The 26,826-nt window shown below is 35.4% G+C and overlaps 4 protein-coding genes and 1 long non-coding RNA gene across 5 annotated transcripts; 1 reads left to right on the top strand and 4 right to left on the bottom strand.

Moving 5' to 3' along the window:
• Positions 1-3,581: 3,581 nt before the first annotated feature.
• On the bottom strand, positions 3,582-4,419 carry LOC136848491 (uncharacterized). Its single transcript, XM_067120767.1, has 2 exons — positions 3,998-4,419; positions 3,582-3,737 (listed from the first exon to the last, which is right to left on the bottom strand). Exons 1-2 carry the CDS (start codon positions 4,279-4,281, stop codon positions 3,605-3,607), a joined length of 417 nt encoding a protein of 138 aa, XP_066976868.1. The 5' UTR covers positions 4,282-4,419; the 3' UTR covers positions 3,582-3,604.
• Positions 4,420-7,396: 2,977 nt separating this feature from the next.
• Positions 7,397-8,354, bottom strand: LOC136848490 (uncharacterized). Its single transcript, XM_067120766.1, has 2 exons — positions 8,047-8,354; positions 7,397-7,663 (listed from the first exon to the last, which is right to left on the bottom strand). The coding sequence occupies exons 1-2, from the start codon at positions 8,328-8,330 to the stop codon at positions 7,531-7,533; spliced, it is 417 nt and encodes a 138-aa protein (XP_066976867.1). The 5' UTR covers positions 8,331-8,354; the 3' UTR covers positions 7,397-7,530.
• Positions 8,355-11,562: 3,208 nt separating this feature from the next.
• Positions 11,563-12,578, bottom strand: LOC136848488 (uncharacterized). The gene is made up of 2 exons (XM_067120765.1): positions 12,286-12,578; positions 11,563-11,836 (listed from the first exon to the last, which is right to left on the bottom strand). Exons 1-2 carry the CDS (start codon positions 12,567-12,569, stop codon positions 11,704-11,706), a joined length of 417 nt encoding a protein of 138 aa, XP_066976866.1. The 5' UTR covers positions 12,570-12,578; the 3' UTR covers positions 11,563-11,703.
• A 2,683-nt stretch (positions 12,579-15,261) lies between these two features.
• On the bottom strand, positions 15,262-16,217 carry LOC136848487 (uncharacterized). The gene is made up of 2 exons (XM_067120764.1): positions 15,843-16,217; positions 15,262-15,492 (listed from the first exon to the last, which is right to left on the bottom strand). Exons 1-2 carry the CDS (start codon positions 16,124-16,126, stop codon positions 15,372-15,374), a joined length of 405 nt encoding a protein of 134 aa, XP_066976865.1. The 5' UTR covers positions 16,127-16,217; the 3' UTR covers positions 15,262-15,371.
• Positions 16,218-21,410: 5,193 nt separating this feature from the next.
• On the top strand, positions 21,411-25,742 carry LOC136848486 (uncharacterized). Its single transcript, XR_010856033.1, has 3 exons — positions 21,411-21,526; positions 22,536-22,624; positions 25,436-25,742. It is a non-coding gene; the product is annotated as an uncharacterized lncRNA (long non-coding RNA).
• Positions 25,743-26,826: the final 1,084 nt, after the last annotated feature.

Here is a 26,826-nt window from a genome sequence, read left to right as displayed (position 1 = left end):
GAGGAGGGTGCATGCATTAAGAATAGGACAAGCAAGGGTACATGCAAACTAGCCCTGGGCAAATGACTAGGGACTTTGATTTAGCTGAAAACGCACGTGTTTGCAAAGGGAGGTGGTTCTAGTTTACTAGGGCTGAATTTGACAATAAATATAAAATTTGTCACACTTACAATAATATGGTGCTTCCACGGATTTGGCCAGTTAGGTTTGAACAGGGGATTTGGGTGTGGGAAAAGAATGAAGGAACTTAGGAGGGTGAGAGGAAAGAGTTTGGTTTTGAGAGGGAAAGGACAAGGGGCAGGAGATCCGAGGCCTAATTCCGGTGGACACTAACCCTGATTTATATTAGCATCAATGCTTCGTCAGGTTTACCACCCCATGCACCCAGCAGGGAAGGGTTAGCCTCTTTGGACGGCTTTCGGTCCCTGCAGAATAAGGATGACTACTTCAATGCCATGTGTTCAGTATGGATGCCGGAAGCTGGGTCATGAGCAACCTCGGGAAGACCTCTGGTCTCTGTGAGAGTTAAGCATGGAAAACAAGCAGGAGCATGGTTGCTTCATCTCCCTGGTCGCTATGGCGGCGAAGGCTCCTCAGCTGAGCTCCCAAGGTGTGCCCTGTCAGATTTTCATCGTGTTGATGGGTGAGCAACCTTCTACACACACAAACACATACATATATATTATATTTTATATATATTATATAATATATATATATATATATATATATATATATATATATATATATATATATATATATATATATATATATATATATATATATATATATATATATATATATATATATATATATATATATATATATATATATATATATATATATATATATATATATATATATTGTTACATCAATTACAGGCTTTAAAAGGTATAATTTATCTAGCCTAGGCGATAATGCACAGCCTTGTCTGTAGATTAATTAAAAAGAGAGAGCTGAAGGGGTAAGGTCGCCATGAGCAATCAATTGTCCAGTAAATTACTTTATTTACAATTACAGGTAAAAATGAGGAAAAGGGTGGTAAATGGAGTAACACTCATCAATTTAACAATGATATAGGTAGCACTACAGTGTACTTCCGAAGATGAATAATAACAGAATAGGTATAGGGGTGGATCTAATAAGGGCTTGGAGAGTGGAACACAGCTTTGTTTAGCACCGCCTGCAAGAGGAGGGTGCATGCATTAAGAATAGGACAAGCAAGGGTACATGCAAACCCTGGGCAAATGACTAGGGACTTTGATTTAGCTGAAAACGCACGTGTTTGCAAAGGAGGTGGTTCTAGTTTACTAGGGCTGAATTTGACAATAAATATAAAATTTGTCACACTTACAATAATATGGTGCTTCCACGGATTTGGCCAGTTAGGTTTGAACAGGGGATTTGGGTGTGGGAAAAGAATGAAGGAACTTAGGAGGGTGAGAGTAAAGTTTGGTTTTGAGAGGGAAAGGACAAGGGGCAGGAGATCCGAGGCCTAATTCCGGTGGACACTAACCCTGATTTATATTAGCATCAATGCTTCGTCAGGTTTACCACCCCATGCACCCAGCAGGAAGGGTTAGCCTCTTTGGACGGCTTTTGGTCCCTGCAGAATAAGGATGACTACTTCAATGCCATGTTTCAGTATGGATGCAAGCTGGGTCATGAGCAACCTCGGGAAGACCTCTGGTCTCTGTGAGAGTTAAGCATGGAAAACAAGCAGGAGCATGGTTGCCATCTCCCCAGGTCGCTGGCAAGCTTAAAGCTCCTCAGCTGAGCTCCCAAGGTGTGCCCTGTCAGATTTAAAACCTTGGAGCAGTAAACTGTGTAGGATGGGGTCAGGAGCAGGTCAAGGATTAACTCCTAATTCAATTGCCACAAAAGATGCCCTTACTTTCTCACTCCTATTTACTTCAATAAATTTATTTAACTAATTCATCAGAGTGTTCAGTTGGCAGAAGGCCGTAATTGTGAAAATTTATATATATGACATATACACACACACACACACACACACACACACACACACACACACACACATATATATATATATATATATATATATATATATATATATATATATATATATATATATATATATATATATATATATATATATATATATATATATATATATGTGTGTGTGTATATATATGTGTGTGTGTGTGTATATATATATAATAGGACGCTCGTGAAATTAACCTGATTTTAAGTATAATGAGGGGACTGGGCATTATGTGCACTTTTCATTCAATGCCAGTATGCCTTTGAGAGGTCTGACAGTGAACAATGAATCTGGTAGCTAGTCCACTGTTTTGGAATGTGGGTAAGAACTCCATCCGAAAATGTTGGCTAAAAATCAAATAACAGAGTAAATAAAGACGAAGGCTATTTTATTATATTCAGTAGCAATAGCTTTGTTACTTCTTACTTTGTTAAACGTTCTAGTTTTATCACCTTTAAATATTTATCGCGACGAAAGTATTTTCTGTTATGAGCAATTTAGCCATTGCATCCCAGGAACCTATAGCTGGAAAGTAAGATTGCTGGTTTGTCAATGATTCTAGAATGATTAAAGATCCCCACAGAACGCAAGCATTTGCCAGTACATGAGTCTACACATTCTTTAGAATATTCACAAGAAAAAGTACTTTTTTTAAACCAAGGTAAATTAGGATAATGTAAAGAGGATGACTGTATAATGATGAAATGGAAAGCACTTATCAAACACAAACTATCATTACTTTGCCCCAACGAAACCAATTGTCGTACAAAGTAATACATGAACAGAAACAGCTTACATATTAATCTCATTAAATTGGATCTTGAACAACGTTCATAATTAGGGTATTACTATTAAGAGGAACGCTAATTATAACCGTTCCGATAACAGTAATTAATTTAAACTTGTACGGTTTCACTGGAATTACGAAGGCAATGAGTACCATGATCATCGAGATAAACAATTAACGATTTATATTTGCGGAAAACGTTTTTGAATTTGGTATTAAAGACGCGTTCCCTTCCATTCATGAAACGGTAATTCCCCGAGGCGTTGCTCGTCCTCGATAAGCAACCGCGGAAAAATATACCAGTCTTATTGGAGGAATAATATTTGGGAACTAAACTGATTATGAATTTTTCTTTGCAGTATTTTCAGCCAGTTATTGCAACATACACTTCTAATTTGAAATGTGCTATTCTATACTTTAGCATTTTGGTTCAGTTACTGGCCATTTTATTGCTCGTAACTCTCTCAAGGGGGAGGGTGTTACAAGCAATATATATATATATTGTTAGTAATTTATTCATTTAAGAAATGACTTATAACAAAAAGCACTTTGAATGCAATTCTATAAAAATACTTCCCCTAGCAAAGTATCCGTTATCTCTTTAGATCTGTCTTTGCTTCCTATAATCCTTAAAGGCTTGTCTATAAAGGGTTAAGAAAACATTTGCTCTCAATATTGTACGTTCATAGATGAATAAAAAGGATGACACACAAAACGTAATAAATTACATATAAATAAAATGAAGTACAAATAGAATCATCTGAAGGAGAGAATTCTAATTGCAGAATAACAACTTAAATTAGGATTGCGCCGTGTTAGGATTGCCAAAGGTCACGACCAGCGTAGGATGATCTGTCTGGTCTCACAATGGTTGCATGAGATCGCTCCCATTTCATGACAGCAACAGCCAAAGCATCCAAGACTTCGGTCACCGGCTCCAGGGATCGACTGGCGAGAGGAAATAAAGGGGTTATAATATAAACAAGATTCAGGTTTGAATCGTAATTAATCGCTTATTGCTTAAGTATGTATATCATACACCTAGTTTTTGGAGGTGAGGTCCAGTACTAAATATCTAACTCAGTTTAATCAAGAGGTATTTTCAGTTAATGCCTTTCTCTCATCCATATTAAGGTATCTGTTGTTGAAATTAATTTGTTGGATTACTAGATATTAGGGCGTATAATTTTGAACGTAAATCAAATTACCTGTCTCTTCCGTATTTGTCGAAATTGATTTCATGTCTGTTCTTCTGCCAAGCATCAGCAGCTGAGACTGCCAGACTTCTCCCCAAAGGGAAATAGGATTTGGTGAAAAGATCAGCAACAAAGATGGCGGCCACTACAATCAGAGCTAACCAGCCGAAAGTCTTCAGGTCGAGGTCTTTGACAGAATTCGCCAAATCAAAGCTCCGCATCCAGCTGCTGAGGTCAAAGTTCCTCAGCCCCTCCTGTAGGTGATGAACGAATGGGGAGACGGCAGTGAAGGCCATGATTCTTCGTAGTGAGAGGAGAACTGGTTGCTTAGTGATGCCCTGAGCGCCTGTTCTTTCTTTATATGCAAGGGCAAAAATGAAAGGAACTTAGACCTTCTCAGTTCACTGGGGAATACCGTTGGATACCGGATGTAAGTGGCCAAGAAATACTGCCAAAACAGGCACCCCCCCCCAAAAAAGAAGAAGAAGAAACAAATGCAAAGCACATCGTTGGTTATTTGAACTGACGTTACCAGAGGGTAATTTCGGTATGCTAATGAGGAAGATTACCAGTTGGTCATAACACCAGAATTCGATACGAAACATACTTTTTTTTTTCGCAGTACAGCTATCCGCAATTCCAAATGTAGGTTAACAGTTCATGCATTAATCTATAATTATTAGTGATGAGCACGTATCTTTCGCTTATTATCAGTAAATTTACGTGTGATATTTCATACGTATTTTCCCGCTGATTTTAGAGTTTGATCAGTTATCAGAAATGAGAGCCATCACTCTAAATATCAGATACCTGCAACGAACATCAACAGATTTGAACTCCCACGATATCTTCAAATTCAAGCTAATCATAATACTCTGTTGTAGCCATTTAAAGCATTAGAATTAATTTTATCGACATTAAGGAAATTGCGTTGTAGGTTGTTTCACAAAATGACGCAAAATAACAACAAAATGAAGAGAACTTCATCAATAACGCATTTTCCTTTGTCTCCTTTTCTCTAGACTCCGAAGATTTTTTTTTTTTTCAAAAGGGAGGGTTTAAACATTACACCATTAATAATCCCTGCTCACCCAGCAGTGTTGTCATTTACAGTCTCTGTTCACCCTTGTGCAATTTGCAGTAAATATAGAACAGGAGACAGGAAAACTCCCCGGTATCGAAAACGTTCAAATTATATTTTTTTTTTTAGTGCAAATAGTGTAGATCACGTTTAAGGTCTACTTTATTCACTCGAAAAATATATTTGTTTGCATTTTGCTGCTAGAATGTATAGCAGTCAATGCATCTTTATATATATAAAATTGTGGAAAGCAACATGCATGGAATTTTTAGTAGTTTAAACATAAACATCGGAGCAGGTCATTTCCAGTGAGTTCTTGAATTTTTATCAAATACTAATTCCATGGCTGTTTTACAAGAAGAAAATGAAGGACTTCAGTAGTGAGGTTTGCTGGAATTTCTACTGAAAGGCTGACACCATGAAAAGCAATTATATAGTATATATATATATGTATATATATATATATATATATATATATATATATATATATATCTAAATATATTTTGTATATATATATACAGTATATATATATATGTATATATATATACATATATATTTGTGTGTGTATGTGTGTGTGTGTGTGTGTGTGTGTCTGTGTGTGTATGTATGGTCCTTGTAGTTCAGTGTTTCTTGAAATATCTATTCATCATTTAAGGACATTAGCAGTTAATTATGTGCATAGTAGTAAATCAACTGTGGTGAATAGCAGGCAGTGTAAAAATGAATATGAGCCTAGCAAATATAGCCTACACTAAAAAAAAAAAAAAAGTACTTCCTGAGAACCAAGGAACAGCACCGCCTGGAGTCAGACAGACACATGGATAGAAAGATATTTCTTACTTGACACACTGTGACACAGTCATGACCTTGGGCTCTTTTATTGTTGAACTAATAATCAACCACTGCTATAATCGGTCTTTACCTTTCAAATGCTGTATGTCACAACAGACATCGACTTGTGATCACCTTTAACCTTACCTCTGCGAAGAGAATCAGGCTTCATTTATCATTTATGACAGATTCACTATATATTATTGGTCATGACGTCATCTTCGTTTTTGTTGGAGGGTTTAGTTGTTATATTTCAGAGTCTATGAAATAAAAAACGCTCTTAATTTTTCGAAGGCTTTATTGAATTTGGTAGATAAATGAAGAGTCTATGAAGTAAATGAAGTAAATCATTTCCTAAATATGAAAATTTATAAAGTAATTGTAAATGCTGCTGAAGTAAAAAATAATTTACTCCATTACAGTTTAAATATTGAAAAAATAGGATCATTTAGATAAATTTTGCCTTTGGAATTGATATATTGCAGTTGTATATTTCTTAATGTTTCATTAAATTTCCCTCGCATTTATAACGATCATGGGGTTTCCTGGTCCATATTCCAAACGATGGAAAAGAAATTTCTTCATTTCTAAACCTTTCAAATTGAATACAATTTTTTTTTCATCTTATTACAGGTAATTTATAAAACATTACCTGAATATCATTATATTATCATTCAAAGTGAGCTAATGTGTATTTGGAATATTCATTATCATGTAATGTAAGCTTTCTTAGAATAATACAAAAACCTTACGTAAATAACACAAACTAGCTATACTGTTGCAATTCAAATTATGCTGATTATATAGAATTTAATTATATTACAGCATGGTAGAGAAAGAAAGAAAGTTTTACAGAATTGAGCGTTATACATCATACACCGGCTGTATGTATTCATTTTCAATCATATTAAAAGGCCGTCAGAATACATGGTCTTATTGAGGTTTATTTGAGTGTCATTATCATCAAACGTAGCAACAGATATAATCAATTGTTCAGTAAGGTTTTCTTGAACGTGCCGGAATACTTTCGTTACCGATAATCCGTGATATGAACATTTCATAACTGACTGAACATCGATAGATTTTTTCACAACAAATTTCGCCAAATCCCACAGTAATGCAGAGTAGTTTCGAAAAGTTTCCTTAAATCACTTCACTACTGTCTTCCACTATTTAAACTGATTCATTTATTGACAACTTAATACTTATCCCACAGAGGAGCAATGTCCCCTCGCTCATTCTTTTTTCTTGGATATCATAAGTAACGATCCATTTAGGTTTCAACATTACCCTTAGAAAGTTCTAAAAGTTTTACGATCCATTTAGGTTTCAACATTACCCTTAGAAAGTTCTAAAAGTTTTCTTCATATTTCTGAGATGTAGCAAGATTCATTTCTACCGGTCAAGTCCTATAACCAATTTTTGATTCATATACTCGTTCCCATTTGATCCTTGAAGAAGTTATTGATAAAAGGATAAGGAAGAATTCGTGATGGTTTTCTTATTTATAATTAGCAAAGGACATTACATAAAATAATTTACGTAATAAATAGAATAACATAAGTAACATATAAAATCAAATGAAAGACAACTGAGAAAGTTAAGTTCAGCCTTAATCGCCTAGGCTACAGTATTAGGATTGCCAAAGGTCACGGCCACCGTAGGAAGATCGATCTTTTCTCACGTTCGTTTCCTCAGATTGTTCCCATTTCTTCACAGCATCAGCCAGAGCGTCCAAGACTTCGGTCACTGGTTCCAGGGACCGACTGGTGAAAGGAAATTGGGATTAGGAATGCAATCCAGATAGGCAGTCTAATACAAAAAGTCAGTGAGTAGTCAGGAAGATATTTAGAATATTATTCATGAATAACAATTTGAATCAGGATCGATAAAATTATACTTATGCTTTATCATAAACCGAATATGAGAGTTTTCGTTGATGTATAATTTATAAAGTTGTAATTAACAATTGATTATACGGTGCAAAAACTCTGGTACTCTAAACATTTTTATCCATCAGGTGTCTTTATTTAAATGTTACTGATGACATTTTAGTAATATTTTGATGATGACACCTGATGGCAAAATAGGATTCAAGTACCATAACTTTTGCACCGTGTAATTAAAAATGACAGAGAAATCGTGTTACCTGTCTCTTCCGTATTTATCGAAAGTGACCTGGTGCCTGTTCTTCTGCCAAGCGTCAGCAGCCGAGACGGCCAGACTTCTCCCCAGAGGGAAAAACGGTTTCGTGAAAAGGTCAGCAATAAAGATGACGGCCACAACGACTAGGGCCAGCCAACCGAAAGTCTTCAAGTCGAAATCCTTGAAGGTATTCGCCAAATCGAAGTTTCGCATCCAGTTGCCGAGGTCAAAGTTCCTCAGTCCCTCCTGCAGGTAGTATCCGAGTGAGGAGACGCCGGTCGAAGCCATGGTTCTTAGCGCTGTGAGTGTGCGTTGCTGAGTGACGGTCTCAGTGACCGACTGGCCTTTATAGGACCGGGCGAAAATGAAAGGTACTCTGAGGTCCTCTCTTGGCCTGGGGAATTCTGTGAACACCGGATGTTGAGGTAAAGGGTTACTGCCGGATCAAGAGGACGAAGAAAAAAATTTACTAACCGGAACTTGGGTTGCGTGAGAAGACGAATCCAGATGTCAAATTCAGTACCAAGCGAAAACAGTGTTTTCCCATTTGGTATAACTGGATAGCGTGTGGAACCGATAATCAGGTTTGTTTGCCATGATGTTGCCGTTTTACATTTCGTTTCTTGTAAACGTGTTTATGTCCCAGATCACAATAACAAGTATATTTCAGGATGTGTTTTGTTGTTATCAATGAATATGTTTTCTGTATCTTACATTTGTATTTTTCCACTTAAAAATGACTTTTGGGAACAAAGCCATGTTTCTTTTTATTAATTTCGCCTTCATAGATTTCATGGAAATATAAACAACGTTTCCTCTACATAGATTTCGCGTAAAAATAAATAACGTTTCCTCCATATAGATTTCACGTAAATATAAATAACGTCGCCTCCATATAGATTTCACGTCAATATGAATAACGCCGCCTCCATATAGTCTTACAGAATCCCCTGCCACATATTAACCTTGACCCCCCGTGTTATATATTTCGGTTCATACCATGGGGTGGAACGTGTGCTAAAGAAATAACTTCATAAAGAGCGTATCTTGTTTATTCTCACTTCCACCAGACCTCCAAGATTTTTTAGGAAGAAGAGGATGAGCGTTATATCATTTATAATCCCTATTCACCCGATGGTACTAACGTCTGTAATCTCTGTTCACCCTTGTGCAATTTGCAGTAAATACAGAACAGGAGACAGGAATACGACGGGTATCGAAAAAGTTTAGATTACGTTTTAGTTTTCTGTAAAAGAAAACCATTGTGCCGGCTTTGTCTGTCCGTCCGCACTTTTTCTGTCCACCCTCAGATCTTGAAAACTACCGAGGCTAGAGGGCTGCAAATTGGTATGTTGATCAGCCACACTCCAGTCATCAAACATACCAAACTGCAGCCCTCTAGCCTTAGGTAGTTTTTATTTTATTTAAGGTTAAAGTTAGGCATAATCGTGCGTCTGGCAACGATATACGTAAGTCCGCCACCGGGCCGTGGTTAAAGATTCATGGGCCGCAGCTCATACACCATTTTACCGAGATCACCGAAAGATAGTTCTATTTTCGGTGGCCTTGATTATACGCTGAACAGAAAACTCGATTGCACAGTAGAAACTTCGGCACATTATTTACTTGTTTTATCTTCCGAACAGTGCAGATTACGTTTCGGATAATAGTACTCTAGCAATATACACCGTTGACTCCAATTTATCCTTTAGATTTTTAACACTCAATTTGGGTTTCAAGATAAAAAAAATACTCATTTGCTAAGAGAGTACTTTAGCTATTCGTCCTGCAAATACTCTTATCGCATTAGATTTAGTGTATGATTAGACATATTGTATAGTTTACGAGTCTTTTATTTAGAGGTAATCCCGTTTTTACGTTGTCTTTTTTTATTACTTTGTTTTAATACTTAACACCCTAAGACGGATATGTGACCTTCGTCATGACCTTTGTAAATAATAATAACTACCTAAATTTTTATTTACCTTTGTTTCGAAATGGTTAGACATTTCATAACAGACAGTTGTCATTAGGAACGATAATTCAAATTAGCAAGCAACAGGTAAAATTTCACTACGTAGACGAGAGTTTATGGGTGAAATAAAATAAATTATTTAATAGACAAAAACTGTTCAATTATTGTTCTTACTGTTACTAGCTTGAAACACATATTCCCATTCTTTCATTTTCAGTATCCAGTAATTATAATGAGTGACATTGCCGACCTATCATGTGTATAGCAAATATTTCATTTGACTTTAAAATGATTGTTTCATATTGAACAAAATGTATTTGGGTATTTTATATTCGGTTTGTTTTGTCAATTTAAATACTTATTTAAATATTCATACTTGACATTATATATTACTACTTTATAACTTATTCAACATGCGCAGAGGTAATGTTACAAAATGCTAATACTTGACTTTCATAGAAAGGTCACTTTGGTATAAATAAGCACTATATTCATGAAGCTAATAAACACTGATAATTCAAATCTCATTGACATTACATATGTATATTTATATGTATATACATATATATATATATATATATATATATATATATATATATATATATATATATATATATATATATATATATATATATTGTTTTAAAAGCCCTTAAAGCACTATGTACGCAGCAAAACCGGACATTTCGATTAAATGCTGTAATCCTGATCACCGGCAGTGATCCGGGTTACAGATCGTTAATCGCAATATCTAGTTTTGTTGCGTAAACAGTGTTTTTATGAGCTTTTTAAACTTAATAGGACACAGTTAGAATAGAGTAAAAACGACATTCATGTGCATTTATGAATAACATATATAAAAATTTACACCATACACACACATATATACGTATATGTGTGTGTGTGTATGTGTGATTGTGGTCGTGTATATATATAAATATATATATATATATATATATGCATATATATATATAATATGTATACACACATACATATATATATGTGTGTGTGTGTGTATAAATAAACGTACTCGCAGGAAAAGTGAAAGGAAAGTTCACAGACACCGGATTTTCCTTTCACCTTCTCTCTGAGCGCTTTATATGTTTATATGCCACGGGACTATTGTTGTATTAAATATATATATATATATATATATATATATATATATATATATATATATATATATATATATATATATATATATATATATATATTATTGGATTACATCAACTTTTCTATACTCATAATGCTTTTGCTGGCTTTGATTTAATTAATGATGATTTTATCACTCAATTTTATATATTACAGTGATAAACCTATACTCTCTCTCTCTCTCTCTCTCTCTCTCTCTCTCTCTCTCTCTCTCTCTCTCTCTCTCTCTCTCTCTCAGTTAGACATAGACAGTCAATGATTCAAAGACGTTTCTTTCTTTTCGCAATTTAATTTTTATTATTACCTATCATGCACGTATTCATAAATCTTTTCCATGGGGCCTTGAAATCATTCATCAAATCATTGATAATGGATTAAAAAAGAGTTTTTTGTAGGTTTTCTTATTTATATTAATAAATATCATAACAATTCAAAACATATAACATATAATAAATAGCTAGCAAGCTGATAAATAAAATAAAATCAAAGAAACACTGAAGAACAACGGAACAAGCTAAATTTGAATCGCCCTGAGAATTAGGATTGCCAGAGGTCCCGGCCACCGTAGGAAGATCGATCTTTGCTCAGGTTCGTTTCCTCAGATTGTTCCCATTTCTTCACAGCATCAGCCAGAGCATCCAAGACTTCGGTCACTGGTTCCAGGGATCGACTGGGGAAAGGAAATCGGAAATATTAATTTTAAAAAGAATTAAATTCGTATCAAAAAGGGGTCGCGGAATGTTCAGTTCAGCGTTTAGTGAATACAAGATTTTTAAATTTTATTTTAGTATAAAAAAATTTAGCATTAAAATATTCTAGTATTAAACATTTTTATTATCTGATTATTTTACTATTGAAAATGTTACTCTTAGAGTCATCATTTCTAAGATTATTTAAAGATAGGCGTTTAGTGAATACAAGATTTTTAAATTTTATTTTAGTATAAAAAATTTTAGCATTAAAATATTCTAGTATTAGACATTTTCATTATCTGATTATTTTGCTGTTAAAAATGTTACTCTATAGAGCCATCATTTCTAAGATTATTTCAAGATATACTTAACGGCGATCATGGCTTATTGAGAACTTTCAAGTAGTTAGAATAAAATGTCCATTTACCTGTCCCTTCCGAATTTATCAAAAGTAATTTGTTGTCTGCTCCTCTGCCAAGCATCAGCAGCTGATACTGCTAGACTTCTCCTAAAAGGGAAAAAAGGCTTTGTGAAGAAGTCAGCGACGAAGATGACGACCACCGCAATCAGAGCTAACCAGCCGAAAGTCTTCAGGTCAAGGTCTTTGATGGAACTCGCCAAATCGAAGTTCCGCATCCAGTTGCTGAGGTCAAAGTTTCTCAGTCCCTCCTGAAGGTAATATCCGAGTGAGGAGACGGCGGTCGAAGCCATGGTTCTCAGTGTGGGTGTCTGGTAGTGCTCACTGCAGGCGATCGGGCTTTATACTATCCGGCGAAAAGGAAAGGTATACCCTTGGATCCTCTTGCTGCGGCGGGGAACTTTTGCGAACTCCGGATGTGAGGGTGAATAGTCAGCGTCACAACGAGGAGATGATTATAAAAAGATACTAACCGGATCTTTCGTTTCGATTGATGAAAAAGGCACCGGTCAATTTGAAGAACTGTCTAGAAAGATGTTTTCCCATCTGGCCGTACTTGGTATCATGTGGAATGGAAAATCAAGTTGGTTTTTATAACGGTGTTGCTTTAGTGCGCTTATTATTGTGCGGTTAGTATTAATGAAAGCCATATTCGAAAGCATTGTTTTTGTTTACATAAAATTTATTTTCAATAGTTTAAATGTACTTTCCCATTAGAAAGTGCCTGACTGTTTAGGGAAATGGAAATTTCTACGGAATTTCCAACAGCCAAGTTTGAAATGCATCGTAAAACATAGTTGAGATTTCAGTCTAGAATGAATATTTACATTCCCTCACTTATCGCAGCAGAATAGACGTAACAAAGATCAGCCTGAGCCTCCGTGTGTCTTGCCTCATGTTAAGACTGAAAACCAGAGCGGGATTATGCTCCAGGAAATGCCAGCGTACAAAGGACGCTCTTCATTTGTTTCTGCTCGCTTTCTCTGGATTTCTAAGATCGTCCAGGGAGGAAGGGATGAACATTACGTCATTTATAACCCTGGTTCACTCGAGGGTACTGTCGCTTATAATCTCTGTTCACCCTTTTGCAATTTGCAATAAATACGGAGCGGGAGTGAGGAATATGCCTGGATATTGCCAGGTTTTCAGGTCATATTGTCCGTCGTGTGAATTATATCGGTACCTTGTGACAGCATTCACTTTATTGAAGCATACTACATTGATGTTGTGGATTTTTCTTGTGTGAGTAACGGTCTGTTTTGTCAAGCTGTCGCTGTGCCCGTTGTTGCAGTTTCAATATTAGTTAATTTTTAAACTGCTGAGTATACTCGATGATTATTGAAAGCCTGTTCAAATATTGACCAAGCGGCCTTCTTGTGATAAAGCTAATAAAATCAAGTATTTCAATAAGACTGGCGCAGTCCTGGAGACAATTCAAGGGACTCCATTTTAAATGTAGAGGGAAAATTACGTGAATATCAAAATGCCACGAAATTCGCTTTGCAAGGACGACACTTCAGATAATTCTGTTTGTTTATGATTTGACAATGCCCCCCTCCCGAATGAATGGAGAGTATGTGTGCTTGCGTTTATAAGTAAAATTGAAACAACTAATAGTTTCACAGTCATTGGTTTATAAGGTTAATCACTTTCAGGATTCACTTTTCTTTTGGAATACTGAATCTGCTCCCTAGAATTCGAGATCATCTTTGACATGACATCCTACGAAGCTGAAGAAAGTGAAAGTTTATTTCGTCTTTAAGATAAAAATTCACGGAAAATATTGTTAGTAAAGAAGAAGTTCACGTGTTACGATGAACTGTCATCATCCCTCAAAGATTATCAAGAAAACAGCTTTTTTAAATTGTGAGAGTCATGAAAAATGTACGATGTAAAATTAAAGGTTTCCAGGTGGAAATGTTCAAGAATTTATATATACAGTCGCAGCGGTAATTGGTTTCTGTTATTCTCGATGACTTAAAAAGACGTGGCTTTATCTAATTTTTGATAAAATATTGACGAATCGTTTATATTTGTGACTGAGGTATATGCTGTTTCATTAATCGCTGAAGGTTTCTGATATAACACATATAATCCTAATTGCCAGAACGTTTGTCTTCACTGGTTTTTTATATTAAAATAATATACGATTTTCTTGTCCAGCTGCAGAAAAAATTTAGTGACTGTTAGAAAGAAATTTCTTTCTTGCGATGAAATGAAAAATGTCAGACCAGAATGCAACGATTGAATTATTAAAAGCCCTATTCACACCGGCTTCAAAACAAAAACGAAACGAGCACAAAAGGTGCCTACGTGTTAATTATACTTAAATGGTCCTGCGCTGTGCTTTTAATTTGGCTGGCAACATTGGGCGCAATTCTCATTATAAGCGTTTTCGCAGAAGTAATTCTCAGTAGTGTTTTATTGGATACACGATTGCTATTAGCAAATTGACTGTGCCAAAAAAAAAAAAAACTCGATTTGTTTGTGCGATAAAAGATTTTATCCCTTTATCAATAATCGCCTCATTACATATAAGTTATTAAATCGGAGATCTATTGATATTAGATATTTTCCCTGTACAAACAGAAGTAGTCTTATTAAAAACAAAGAAAGTATATATTATTTATCTTATTTTTTTCTTGTCTAATATCCCTCTGAGATACAACATTCTTGTGTATTTCTCTGAATTTCTTGTATATAATAAATTAGTGGCTGAAGATTTTATCAAATCACTAAACATTTTCTCAGCGTTCATTAAAGCTGTCTCATATTCATTTATTCCATCTGTAACAAAATTATTGTTCTCAACAGTCTTTGATAATATTTCATCCAATGTTATATTTGTTGGTAACTTGTAAATTCTAAGAAATGAAGAAATTCGTAGGACCCACGTTCATTAAGACTGATAGTATCAGCGTGTGATATTTTCGTTTATACCATAAAGATGAAAGAAAAAAGGCTGGTCTTATTTTTGATTAATATAATTTCTCAGCAAATAAATTTTCAAACAATAAATAACAAATAAATTAACTTTCACAAAATATCAAACAACATACATTTCTTTTTCACATGGCTTCAAGTGAACTTAACCACTAAAGATTTCGTCCGCCATAAGCGGATCGATCTTGGGCCCCATTTCTTTCAGATTGCTCCCATTTCTTCACAGCGTCAGCCAAAGCATCCAGAACTTCGGTCACAGGTTCCAAGGAACGGCTGAGGAAAGAGAATTATTAGTTATTAGGATAAAGCTTTAAACATAAGTCATAAGCCTAAAACTTAATTGTTTAGCCTGAGTATTGATTAATATCTTCTTATTTTGTATGTGATGAGAGATAAAGGTTAGCAGATATAGTTTGTCATGGAATACTTTTTAATTTAAAGCTGTTCAAAAAACTTAATAGGAATTTCTGCCACGGACAACGAAAGCGAATTTATAATCATTACTATGTGTAAGCAAACAGTTAAAGCAAAGTAGAAATCAGTGACCATACGATGAAAATCATGGATAAATTAAATGAAATTTGTAAATATACTCAACGTGAAATTCACCGCAGCAAACTTACTTCTCTCTGCCGAATTTATCGAAACGAACATTTTGCCTATTTCTCTGCCAGGCATCGGCAGCTGAAAAAGCCAAACTTTTCCCGAAAGGACCATAAGATTTAGTGATGAGATCCGCGATAAAGATGACGGCCACCACAACCAGACCCAACAAACCGAAAGTCTTCAGGTCGAGATCTTTGATGGAATTGGCCAAATCGAAGCTTCGCGTCCAGTTGGTGAGGTCGAAGTTCTTCAGTCCCTCCTGGAGGTGGTGCACGAGAGGGGAGACGGTGGTGTAGGCCATGATCTTTCCTGAAGAAGGCTGGGTGTGTCAGTGATGCCCAGGGTATCTGACCTCGCATTATATGCCAGTGCAAAAGTGAAAGGAGAAGCGGCAATGTATTCCGGATGTGAGCGCCACGAGTGACAAAGGGCTCGAACCGGAATTCCCTCGTGTATGAGGGAAATGGATTTCTTCATCTTACTCAGTAGGAAAATCCGCGCATTTTGGCCAATTCCCAAAACAAGGGAGTGCAACGACGAAGAGGTCGTCTCTCTCTCTCTCTCTCTCGCAGATTCAGCTGTCATTATTACTTAACCCTCTCCGGTCCAGACGGGTCAGCCCCAAATGTTTACGCTCAAGTCTTGGTCATTTACTCCTGGGTGAACAGTTGAAGATTTAGACGCTTTGGAAGTCTTCACAAAATGCTTTCTAATTTTACCCGTGTAATTCTTATTATCACTAAAGTGGTACCATTGGAAAGCTGATAGTTTATTCTAAAGTATATTAAAAGTTCTCAGAAATAAGATAACACCTACCACCGTTATAGATGTGATGAAATAGGACCAAAAATCATTTTTTTGCATTTCTTATTCTCTTCCTCTGTCTTCAAAGGTCAAAAAATATATTTTCTGGTTAATCAAATGTAATAAGTTTTACGTAAGTAGATAGAACATTCCTTACTCATAGTCATGGTAAATATTTCAGTCGAAATAAATTAATATTTTACGAATGACAAGGCAATTAACAGAAGCGATCATCAAGGGTTTAGTTAATAGCCGGCGTTGGCAGCACTGAAGACTATTAAAAAATGTATCAATGAGTTTCTTTTTAAACAAACCCAATTGTATAATTGGGACTCAACGATACATTTTTTTTCACTCATATATATATATATATATATATATATATATATATATATATATATATATATGTGTGTGTGTGTGTGTGTGTGTGTGTGTGTGTGTGTAATGAAAAAAGCGAGAAAGTAATGAAACTGGATAAAATAAAAATTAAAATGACTATGAACCATCACAACTATAATTAGTTTCACTTAAAAATTCATGTACAGGTTTGGGAAACAAGCAAAGGCTTTGTTTTTTCCAACTTGAGCAGTTATCATCACTTCCTCATCTTGTATTGAACTGAGATAAAAACCCGCAAATTCGTATCGCCACCTTTTGTGTAATGCGAGTGAGTTATGAATTACAGCAATTTGCTGTTTCCTAAGCCGAAGCTCTTATTGGTTCATTGTTTATGTCCGAACTGCTACAACGGTAGTTTGCAAGTGAAATATTAAAATAGTCAACGGTAGTTTGCACGTGGAATATTAAAATAGTCAAGATTTATTAAGCAGAAGGGAAAAGTCAATCTTAAAATGAACATTCAGTAGTTATAAGGTAATTCAGAGGTTGATTTGCTTCAGCAACAACTGATGTTACTACCACAGCCCCAGTTAGAAATGACAAATTGCTGTTTGTCACAGATACGGCAGTAAACAAAAGGTGGCGAACAGGAAGTCATGCAATTTCTGTGTAGTTCAGTTCAGTATAACCGAGTGAAGGGTAAAATATTAAAAATTTCGTATAAGCGAATACAGAAGGACATAAAAAAGTTCGCAGAAGTGAATTTACAGAAGGACCTTTTAGTTTATAAACATATTGCAGATTACAAAGGTAGGAAAATGTGTCATATACAGTATATTTGTGTGTGTATGCGATAATGTGACTGGGGGGGATTTGGGGTTGGTTATTTATACTATGCCTAGTTACTTATTATATTTGTATAATGCAATTCCATTGTGAAACTGCATAATTACATTAGTTTTACATTGTTTCTTGTTCTTATGGGTCTAATAAATTTATTGATTTCTTCTGAAGTACTTGGTTGGGGATTGTTATGGAGTGACCTTGACCTTGTGTTCTTCCCCTCAGGCAGTTGGTGGGGCGGCTTTGCTCTAACTCCTTCCATCTGGACGTTCAGCGTCGGCTTGGTTGTTATAATATACAGCCTTTGTTATTGTTAGATACCGACATGTGTTGCTTTTGCATTCTATTCTGGCGTTGTCTATCGGTCCTTTAGTGCTGATTTCTTGTTGTGTTTGTCTGACTTTTTCATATTTCCTCACTTCTACATTCAGTCTTTTTTCAAAATTCTTGATAAGGAAAACCGATCTGGGTGTGGTCATAATCCACATTGGTATTCATCTTCTTGGGCATAGATCCACCAGCTGTTGGCTTCCACCTCCCCAGGGCATAAACCTCATTGGTATTTCTTCCTCGGCCTTTGTCGAGTATGTTCATTCAGAAGGCTATACAGTAGTGGTACGCAATAGTTAAATATTAAAGAATTTATGGTGATTACGAAATCCATAGCAAATGTAATAATAACATGAGCTTTCGCATGTTTCCAAACATACTAATTCATATATACAATGAAATAATAAAATAGTCAAGATTAATTAAGCAGAAGCGAAAAGTCAATCTTAAAATGAACATTCAGTAGTTATAAGGTAATTCAGAAGTTGATTTGCTATGGATAGTTGGCTAACAAGTATAAATTTTGAGACTATCGATTCCATATCCTCAACTATCCCCGGTCAGTATAGTTTATACCGTCGTGGACTATCTTGTTCAGCAGTTAGGGGAAGTCCTACTCGGTCAGCATCGGCGCCCTAAGCATGACTTTTTTCTTTTTTACCTGGATTCTCAACAACTCTTTACCTTATTTCTTCGGACTCGCCATAACCCATAAGAAAGGCGTTTTCTGACTCCCAGTTTTGTGAAATTAAGTCTCGTTCATTTTGACTCTACCGGAAACTTAGCAAGTTTGCTGACGCATTTTCTAGGTAGTTTATAAAACACGCAGAGGACTCTATTCAGAAATTCTATAAATTAAATATCACAGTGAATGACATAACGCTCATAAGCCAGGACGCGGAATCATTATTCACAAAGGTTCCTGTAAACGACATCCTGAATTTCATAAGGGAAAAAATCAACTCTTTACGAAGACCTATTTCCTCTGGGGAGCGAAAAAAAAAGTTAAATTAATCAAGCTCCGTGTAACCAATAACATGCCCTCTTTTAACTAAAAGGTTTACAGAGATTTTAATGTGGGAAAGCCAGCCTGCTATTCCTCTTTAAGCCAATGTCTGCATATACTTTAATGACTCAGTCCTAAAGTGGTTTTGGTGCGACACGTTGATGACATTTTCACGTTCTGGAATAACAGTTGAGACTTTGATATCTGTTTGCAGCAAAATGAATTCACTTCTAGCATTACGTTCAAAACTGAATGAGAAAAGGACAGGAACTAGCCTTCTTGGATATGTCAATAGGGAATCATTCAAGTACAGTTTCAACGTCTATAGAAGACCAGCGTTCTCTTATTTGCTGCATTCATTTCCTAACTATCATGACATTGCAATATCAATGAAGACTGAGGAATCAGTGTAATTTTTTTCTCGGAGGACCAGGAACCTGTTTTGACGGTTACATAGACGGAGTGGATTTCGGCACAACTCAACCAGCTGCCTCACTATGACGGCGGGAAAGCCATCAACCAAGCCAGTAAGACAGATCTCTCTTCAAACCAATGGGCACAAAATAAGGTATGTACCAGCAAAATAAAACTCCCCTGCGTAGAGGCATTAAGAACATGTCTATAGGGACATCGAACCTGACTACCCTTCTGCTTTCATATCGAAGAATCGTAGAGAATGCTCTTATTAATGTCCATCAAAATAAAAGAGAATTATGCCTCTGCAGCAGAGTTGATATTAACTTGAACCTTTCTTGATGGGTCAGTGGTGAAAAGTCACTGTACATCACCCATGGTCAAAAGTACGACATTGTTTCTAAATAAGGCAACGTTTCGAATACCACTGGTAACGAATCACTTATCAGTCAAATTCTTCTGGCTGTAAGCTATTCGTGAGGTATAGTGAATTAGACAATAAACGATATTTGTGTGAGCATATATATATATATATATATATATATATATATATATATATTTATATATATATATATATATATATATATATATATATATATATATATATATATATCATATATATATATATATATATATATATATATATATATATATATGATCATATTTACCACAGCTCCACCACATACACACTACACACACACACACACACACACACATATATATATATATATATATATATATATATATATATATATGTATGTATGCATAATCCTGATGATAATAGTTTTCATAGTTCCACCTAATACTATCGAAACAATATTCGAATATCAGGCGATGATCGAACAGTATGATCTGGTTTCAGTAAATTCATTGACCACTGTTCGAATTAGCCGCTAATTATATCACTTACGACAGATATAAATGATTTATTTATTTAAAGCCACTTTGTCCTCCTACCTTCTCAATTTCCCCAAAATTTTGGGATATATTTATCACTGCAAACCCTGAATCCATATGGCAAATCGCTAAAGGTGGCCTATTACCGTAACAGATTACGAACCTACGCACCTTTATTATTAGTAATAATAAATTTAATTATAAAAATTACCTTCCATTCATCGGTGCGAGTTGATAAGCTCACTGTTGAATCACCTTAACAAAAGTGTTCTATAATATTTTTGTCTGTGACCATGTCATTGTGACGCCATGTTGCATTAACTGATAACATAATGATAATAATATCCTTTGTTTCAGCTCCGGGCCATATACGATGAACGATAAGACGAACACAATACAGTATACTAAATTAAGTACGCTAGTAAAAAGTAATGTTCATGATCTCTTGTGCCCAAGCACTGCTGAAAACAACAGCAATAATAATAATAATAATAATAATAATAATAATAATTCCCGATAAAGACCAAACACCGATACATAATTCAGGTAGTTTGCTAAAAAGGAGGCGTAAATGGCAAATCTCAATAATAATAATAATAATAATAATAATAATAATAATAATAATAATAATAATAATGATTTTTTTCAGATGGGCTAACTACTGATACATAATTGGGGTAGTTCGCTAAAAAGGAAGAGTAAATGGCAAACTCCATAATAATAATAATAATAATAATAATAATAATAATAATAATAATAATAATTTCTGTCGATTCTCTGATCATCGCCTTAAACTTCTTCGGTGGCGAAAGGACGATAAAGTGGCGTCCTGTACAAACAGGCAGCTGCAACGGTCTTGGCTGTTATCCTCAAGAACAGCTTGTTACATTGTTGAGGAGTCTCCAGCTTGGTAAGACAGGTTTCGTTGATACTAACTCGACTTTCGCCTTCATTTGCGTTTGGGATCTCGGCTGTGCTGTACTGAAGGATCGTTGGTTTCACTTTGGTTTTATGTACAGTCCTCCACAGGTGCGATTCCTTTCTGACGGTCCCTTGTACGTTTTCAAAGTAAGGTGCTTCTTATATTTTATAATTGTTTGTGTTTTCTCGTCAGTATCGTAGCTCCTGCACAATAGGAGAGTAGTTCTTTCGTAAATTTGCTTTCTTGTATGATCACTCCAGGCGGTATTTTGTTGTATATTCTTGGTTCGCAGTGTACAAATGCTCTCGAGCCTGGCTTACAATTTGTTTTAAGTTCAAATCACCTGTTTGCTTCACTTGCATGTCTAGTGTTTATAATGTTCATTTGAGGTCTAGAGAACCTTGAGCAGTTTCTCAGATATGTCGTTTTGTGAAGGCGTGCTTCAAGATTTGTTGGGTTGGCTAGTGGATTTCTATTGCCAGTTTTTAGTTTTAAATTTCTCAGATATTTAGATTGTGGTACTTCGAGCCTTGACATACAGTTGTCGTATGAAAGTTTCCCGTTTGCGGGTTTTGTATCTTCAAACATTGTATATTCGAAATTTTTTTTTATTTATTTTTTTTGTAAATTCCTACAACAACTGTTCAAAATGTTTGTTAGATATTGTTTTAGATTGCCTTTCAACATGGTATTTAAGATTGTTTCGAACCTTATTTATTACTAAGCTGAACTAGATTGCTTTGAGTGGTAATTCTATGAACTTTGGTTTTATACTAGCAATCTTGTGCAGTGCTACGGATATTTTCATTTTAACTTTATACTGCAATAGAGCAAGTCTTACGGTGCAATAGGGTTTAAAGTTTCTTGAGGATTAGAGAGGCCTAAACTCGACTACCATAGCCTTCCTGATATGGGGTATATTAAGTTGATATAAACTTAATTATTGTAGGCCTAAGGGGCAATAAGCCAGTAATAACGCTTACCAGTATTGATAAAGCCTTGCTTACTGCTCCTTGTCTTAGTATTTTAACTTATCAAATGGCCCAGCTAATTGTAACCAGTAGTCAACCTTTGGTTCTTTCTACTTGCTACAAAATTTTGGGTTTTAATACACTACAAAATTTTGGGTTTTAATACATATGTATCTTATTTCAGGTCAGGGTGTGTCGTTAAATAAGCGTGCCACAATGAGTTATTGAGTTGCTTAGATGTACCGATACCTTATGACTAAACAGGATTAATGGGTAAGTATTGTTTATTTAGTTGACTTGAGCAACCCCTAACATTGTTTAGCTTAGTTTTTTCAGAATCAAAACTCGTGAGTTTTCAAGTTAGGCTTTGTATTAATGCGTTTGGTTTATTTTTTCAGATTCAAAACCTTAGTTTTGAGAATTTAGATTTTTTTTCTTTAAAATTGCAAAGGTTAAAATTTAACTTTTCCAGCTTTGAACATTTCTAGAAATTTTAGGATTTGCTTCAGCTTCAGAAGTTTTTGCTTTAAAGTATTTAATTTTTATTTTTGATTAATAGTTTAGTTATATTTTAGCATCAAAAGTTTAATGTGTGTGGAAGTTTGTCAGTTTAATGTGTGTGGAAGTTTGTCAGTTTAATGTCAGTTTAATGTGTGTTTGTCAGTTTAATGTTTGTCAGTTTAATGTGTGTGGAAGTTTGTCAGTTTAATGTGTGTGAAGTTTGTCAGTTTAATGTGTGTGGAAGTTTGTCAGTTTAATGTGTGTGGAAGTTAATTTTTGGAAGTGTAGAGTAAATATAGTATTTTTTTAAGCTAGTGGATTTAATCTTGTTTATATGAAAATTTTTGCCTTATGTGGTTTGATCTTGTAATTTCAGCTAGTTTTGTTTTTTAGAGTTGTAAAGTTTAGTTTAGTTTCTATTTTGGAATTTTGAAGTTTTTGAACACTGACAATTTTTAAAGCTCTTGAGTAATTATTTCAGCTGCAAAAGTAAAAGTTTTGCGTGTAAAGTAAAGTAAAAGTTTTGCGTGTAAAGTAAAGTAAAAGTTTTGCGTGTAAAGTAAAAGTAAAAGTTTTGCGTGTAAAGTAAAAGTAAAAGTTTTGCGTGTAAAGTAAAAGTAAGAGTTTTGCGTGTAAAGTAAAAGTAAGAGTTTTGCGTGTAAAGTAAAAGTAAGAGTTTTGCGTGTAAAGTAAAAGTAAGAGTTTTGCGTGTAAAGTAAAAGTTTTGCGTGTAAAGTAAAAGTAAGAGTTTTGCGTGTAAAGTAAAAGTAAGAGTTTTGCGTGTAAAGTAAAAGTAAAAAGTTTGCGTGTAAAAAAAAGTAAGAGTTTTGCGTGTAAAGTAAAAGTAGTTTTGCGTGTAAAGTAAAAGTAAAAGTTTTGCGTGTAAAGTAAAAGTAAAGTTTTGCGTGTAAAAGTAAAAGTAAGAGTTTTGCGTGTAAAGTAAAAAGTAAGAGTTTTGCGTGTAAAGTAAAAGTAAAAGTTTTGCGTGTAAAGTAAAAGTAAAAGTTTTGCGTGTAAAGTAAAAGTAAAAGTTTTGCGTGTAAAGTAAAAGTAAAAGTTTTGCGTGTAAAGTAAAAGTAAAAGTTTTGCGTGTAAAGTAAAAGTAAAAGTTTTGCGTGTAAAGTAAAAGTAAGAGTTTTGCGTGTAAAGTAAAAGTAAGAGTTTTGCGTGTAAAGTAAAAGTAAAAGTTTTGCGTGTAAAGTAAAAGTTATTCTTTGGCCACTTCCCAAGTCCACCTTTGCCGGGGTGGCGATGCCATCTGCCAGGCAAAGGTGGACTTGCATGTTGTGCATGGTGACTTGGTCACCATGCACAACAGGAAGTTCAAAAACAAGCATGGTGACTTGGTCACCATGCACAACAGGGATTTCAAACCAACCAACTTACTTAGGTTAGAACTGCAAGGTTGATAGTTTTCGTGTAGCTAGGACTTAATGGGAAGTTAGATAAGGAACTTGAAATATTGGAGCTTGAAATATAGGATAGGCCAGAACAGGGTGAAGAACGTGCTAATTTTATATAGATGGAGGGGGTTAGGTTAAATTTAATAAATGCTAAAGTTTATCTCTTAAGGATGCTGGGAATAGACTGGGGTAAAAAGCGCGATAGTCAGACCTAGGGAGACATTTGACAGTGCAAGTTATTAATAGCAGAGGGTATTACAGCACTTGAGCCCTTTGTTTGGTCACGAGATGTAAGTTTGAATGTATAGTGGAGCTGAGAATAGGGTAGGGTAACTCTGACATAATTTTATAGCTTAGAATTTCATTCCCACTAGGAACTAGACAGGTATTAGGTGGATCTTAACGACTTTGTAAGAGGCCTAGGTCTTGGGATGTTAAAGAATTTTTTTTGACACTGATGTCGTGGACTTGTCAGGTATTCTATTAGGCTGGTTAATAGTGGAAATTATAATTCAAATTTTCGCAGTCTTGCTAACGTCGTTCAGTCAATGCGTTCAACACCCTCACCCTTCCCTCTTCTTCCTCTTCAAGCAAAGCTTTCATGTTAGGAAACACAGTTCAGATTGCATTGCATATTTTCATTGACCCTACCTTCATTCACCTTTCCTCCAGCGCCAAAGCTTGCTTCGGGAACCCCTTTCTTATTCTGAACTACCCAACTTGATTTTTTGCCCCGTGGGGTTGTGCAGTTTCAATTCCCTTAAGACTGTATACTAAAGGACGAAAGTTGCCAGATAGTAGTGTTTGCACTGCATGGCACCTTTCATAGTTACGTAGCACTAAAGTTAGATGCGGTTGTTCCAGTGTAAGATTGGTGCCCTATTAAATACATCTTAAAGGGTGGCACTCTCTATCCTGTTGTCTTTTTGGTAGTTTGAAGGAGCAATGGTGGTAATATATGGGATTGTTAATGTGAAAGTTGATGGCAGTTTGAAGTAACAGTAATACTAATACATGGATTGTTAATGGGAAAGTTTACTCATACGATATAGTATTACTTCTAATAACCTTAGAACAGCTGCTGGGACTAACTGAACACGCTATTTTCACTTTGAGGGTAGGTTATGTCGTGGAAACCTTTGGTATATTCTAAAATCCAACAACCTACTTACATGCACAGGCTCTTGGTGTAGCTGCAGCGGACCATAACATCGACACTAATGGAAAGAAACGCTTTTCGTTAAGACTGAGTATCCTGTGAGGATTCGAAGCTCTCTGAATCCGGTTACCCAAACGACAAGAACTCAACTTGTAGACGCTGTGCAAATCCTGTGAGGATTCGAAGTGCTCTAAATTCCGTTACACAGACTACTAGAACTTAGTTGATGCTGTGCTCTACCTACTATTCAATTTTATAATCTGACTACTTTGGATATGTAATAGTATTTACATGTATGAAGACCAGCTTAATATATATGTCTGTAAACCTTTGTCCATTTCTTTAACCCCAAAATGTCATGTGATGGATTAGACTTTGTAGTACTCCTTGAAAGACAAAGAATGTCCTATGAAATCAAGGGAATGGTAGCTACTGATTGGTTGGTTAACAGAAGCAAGGTGGGGAAATTGGTATGAGAAATGAAGTAACTGATATAATGGTTTTTAACTGAGGAGTTTCTAGTATATTAACCTCAAATTTTGGTGTTTACTTGCAATAGTCTATGCAGATTTAACTGCTATACAGTAAAGTGATATTGTATTTTGACTCCTCTGATGACAGGACTATGTTTTAAGATCATTCCTTATGATCTGGAGATCGCATTCGGCTGAGAACACTTGTAAAGGTGACTTAAGCGTTAAGCGATGGTAGTTGGAAGTGAAAATTCACTTTGACATGAGATACCGCGAAGAAAATTTTTCAAGGATCTTCCGGGGTTGAATTGGTCCAAATTGCTATGTAAGGGTTATAATTCGTTTGTAAATAAAAGTTAAGCAGGCAGCAAATTTTCAATAGTGATAGTGTAATTTGCCCCGGGAGTGGTTATTGCTTACGCCTCTTTAAGTTGTTGACGTTACTGTGACTGTCGATGGTTACTACAACAGAGGCTTTAGCGTTGGACTTGTATGTATCGGATAAGTGAGGCGATAGGAATGCAGGATTTTTGCATAATGCATTTAATTATTTGGTGGCCTTGTCTGTGGCTCTAAAGTTTTTGAATGTTAAAATTGCTCAAAGGGTTTCGTGAGGATGGGGTTGTGCTTCTGGTCCCTAATTTTGCCATTCTCTTGGTAATACTTAGTTTAGAACTGCGAGTAAATTAGGTTCGCTTTAAAATTGAGAGCGCCAGGACAGAGACTTAAGAAAATCGGTCTTCCTTTTATCCTGGCTACGATCCGGAAACTTTGGATAGCTAGGTTAGTCACCTAATTCTGGCTTTAATGTGGTTTTTGCGTTTTGTGCACCGCCACGAAATATTCTTCAATATGTCTATACAAAAAGAAAAGCCAGAAAATATACAAGCCCCTTTTTCGTCGGTTTGTTTCTGAGATATTTCCTTCCATAGCCGAGTA

Source organism: Macrobrachium rosenbergii, chromosome 19 (genome assembly GCF_040412425.1).
Source record: "Macrobrachium rosenbergii isolate ZJJX-2024 chromosome 19, ASM4041242v1, whole genome shotgun sequence".
Classification (NCBI taxonomy): domain Eukaryota; kingdom Metazoa; phylum Arthropoda; class Malacostraca; order Decapoda; family Palaemonidae; genus Macrobrachium; species Macrobrachium rosenbergii.
This window is presented reverse-complemented; position numbering and strand designations above follow the sequence as displayed.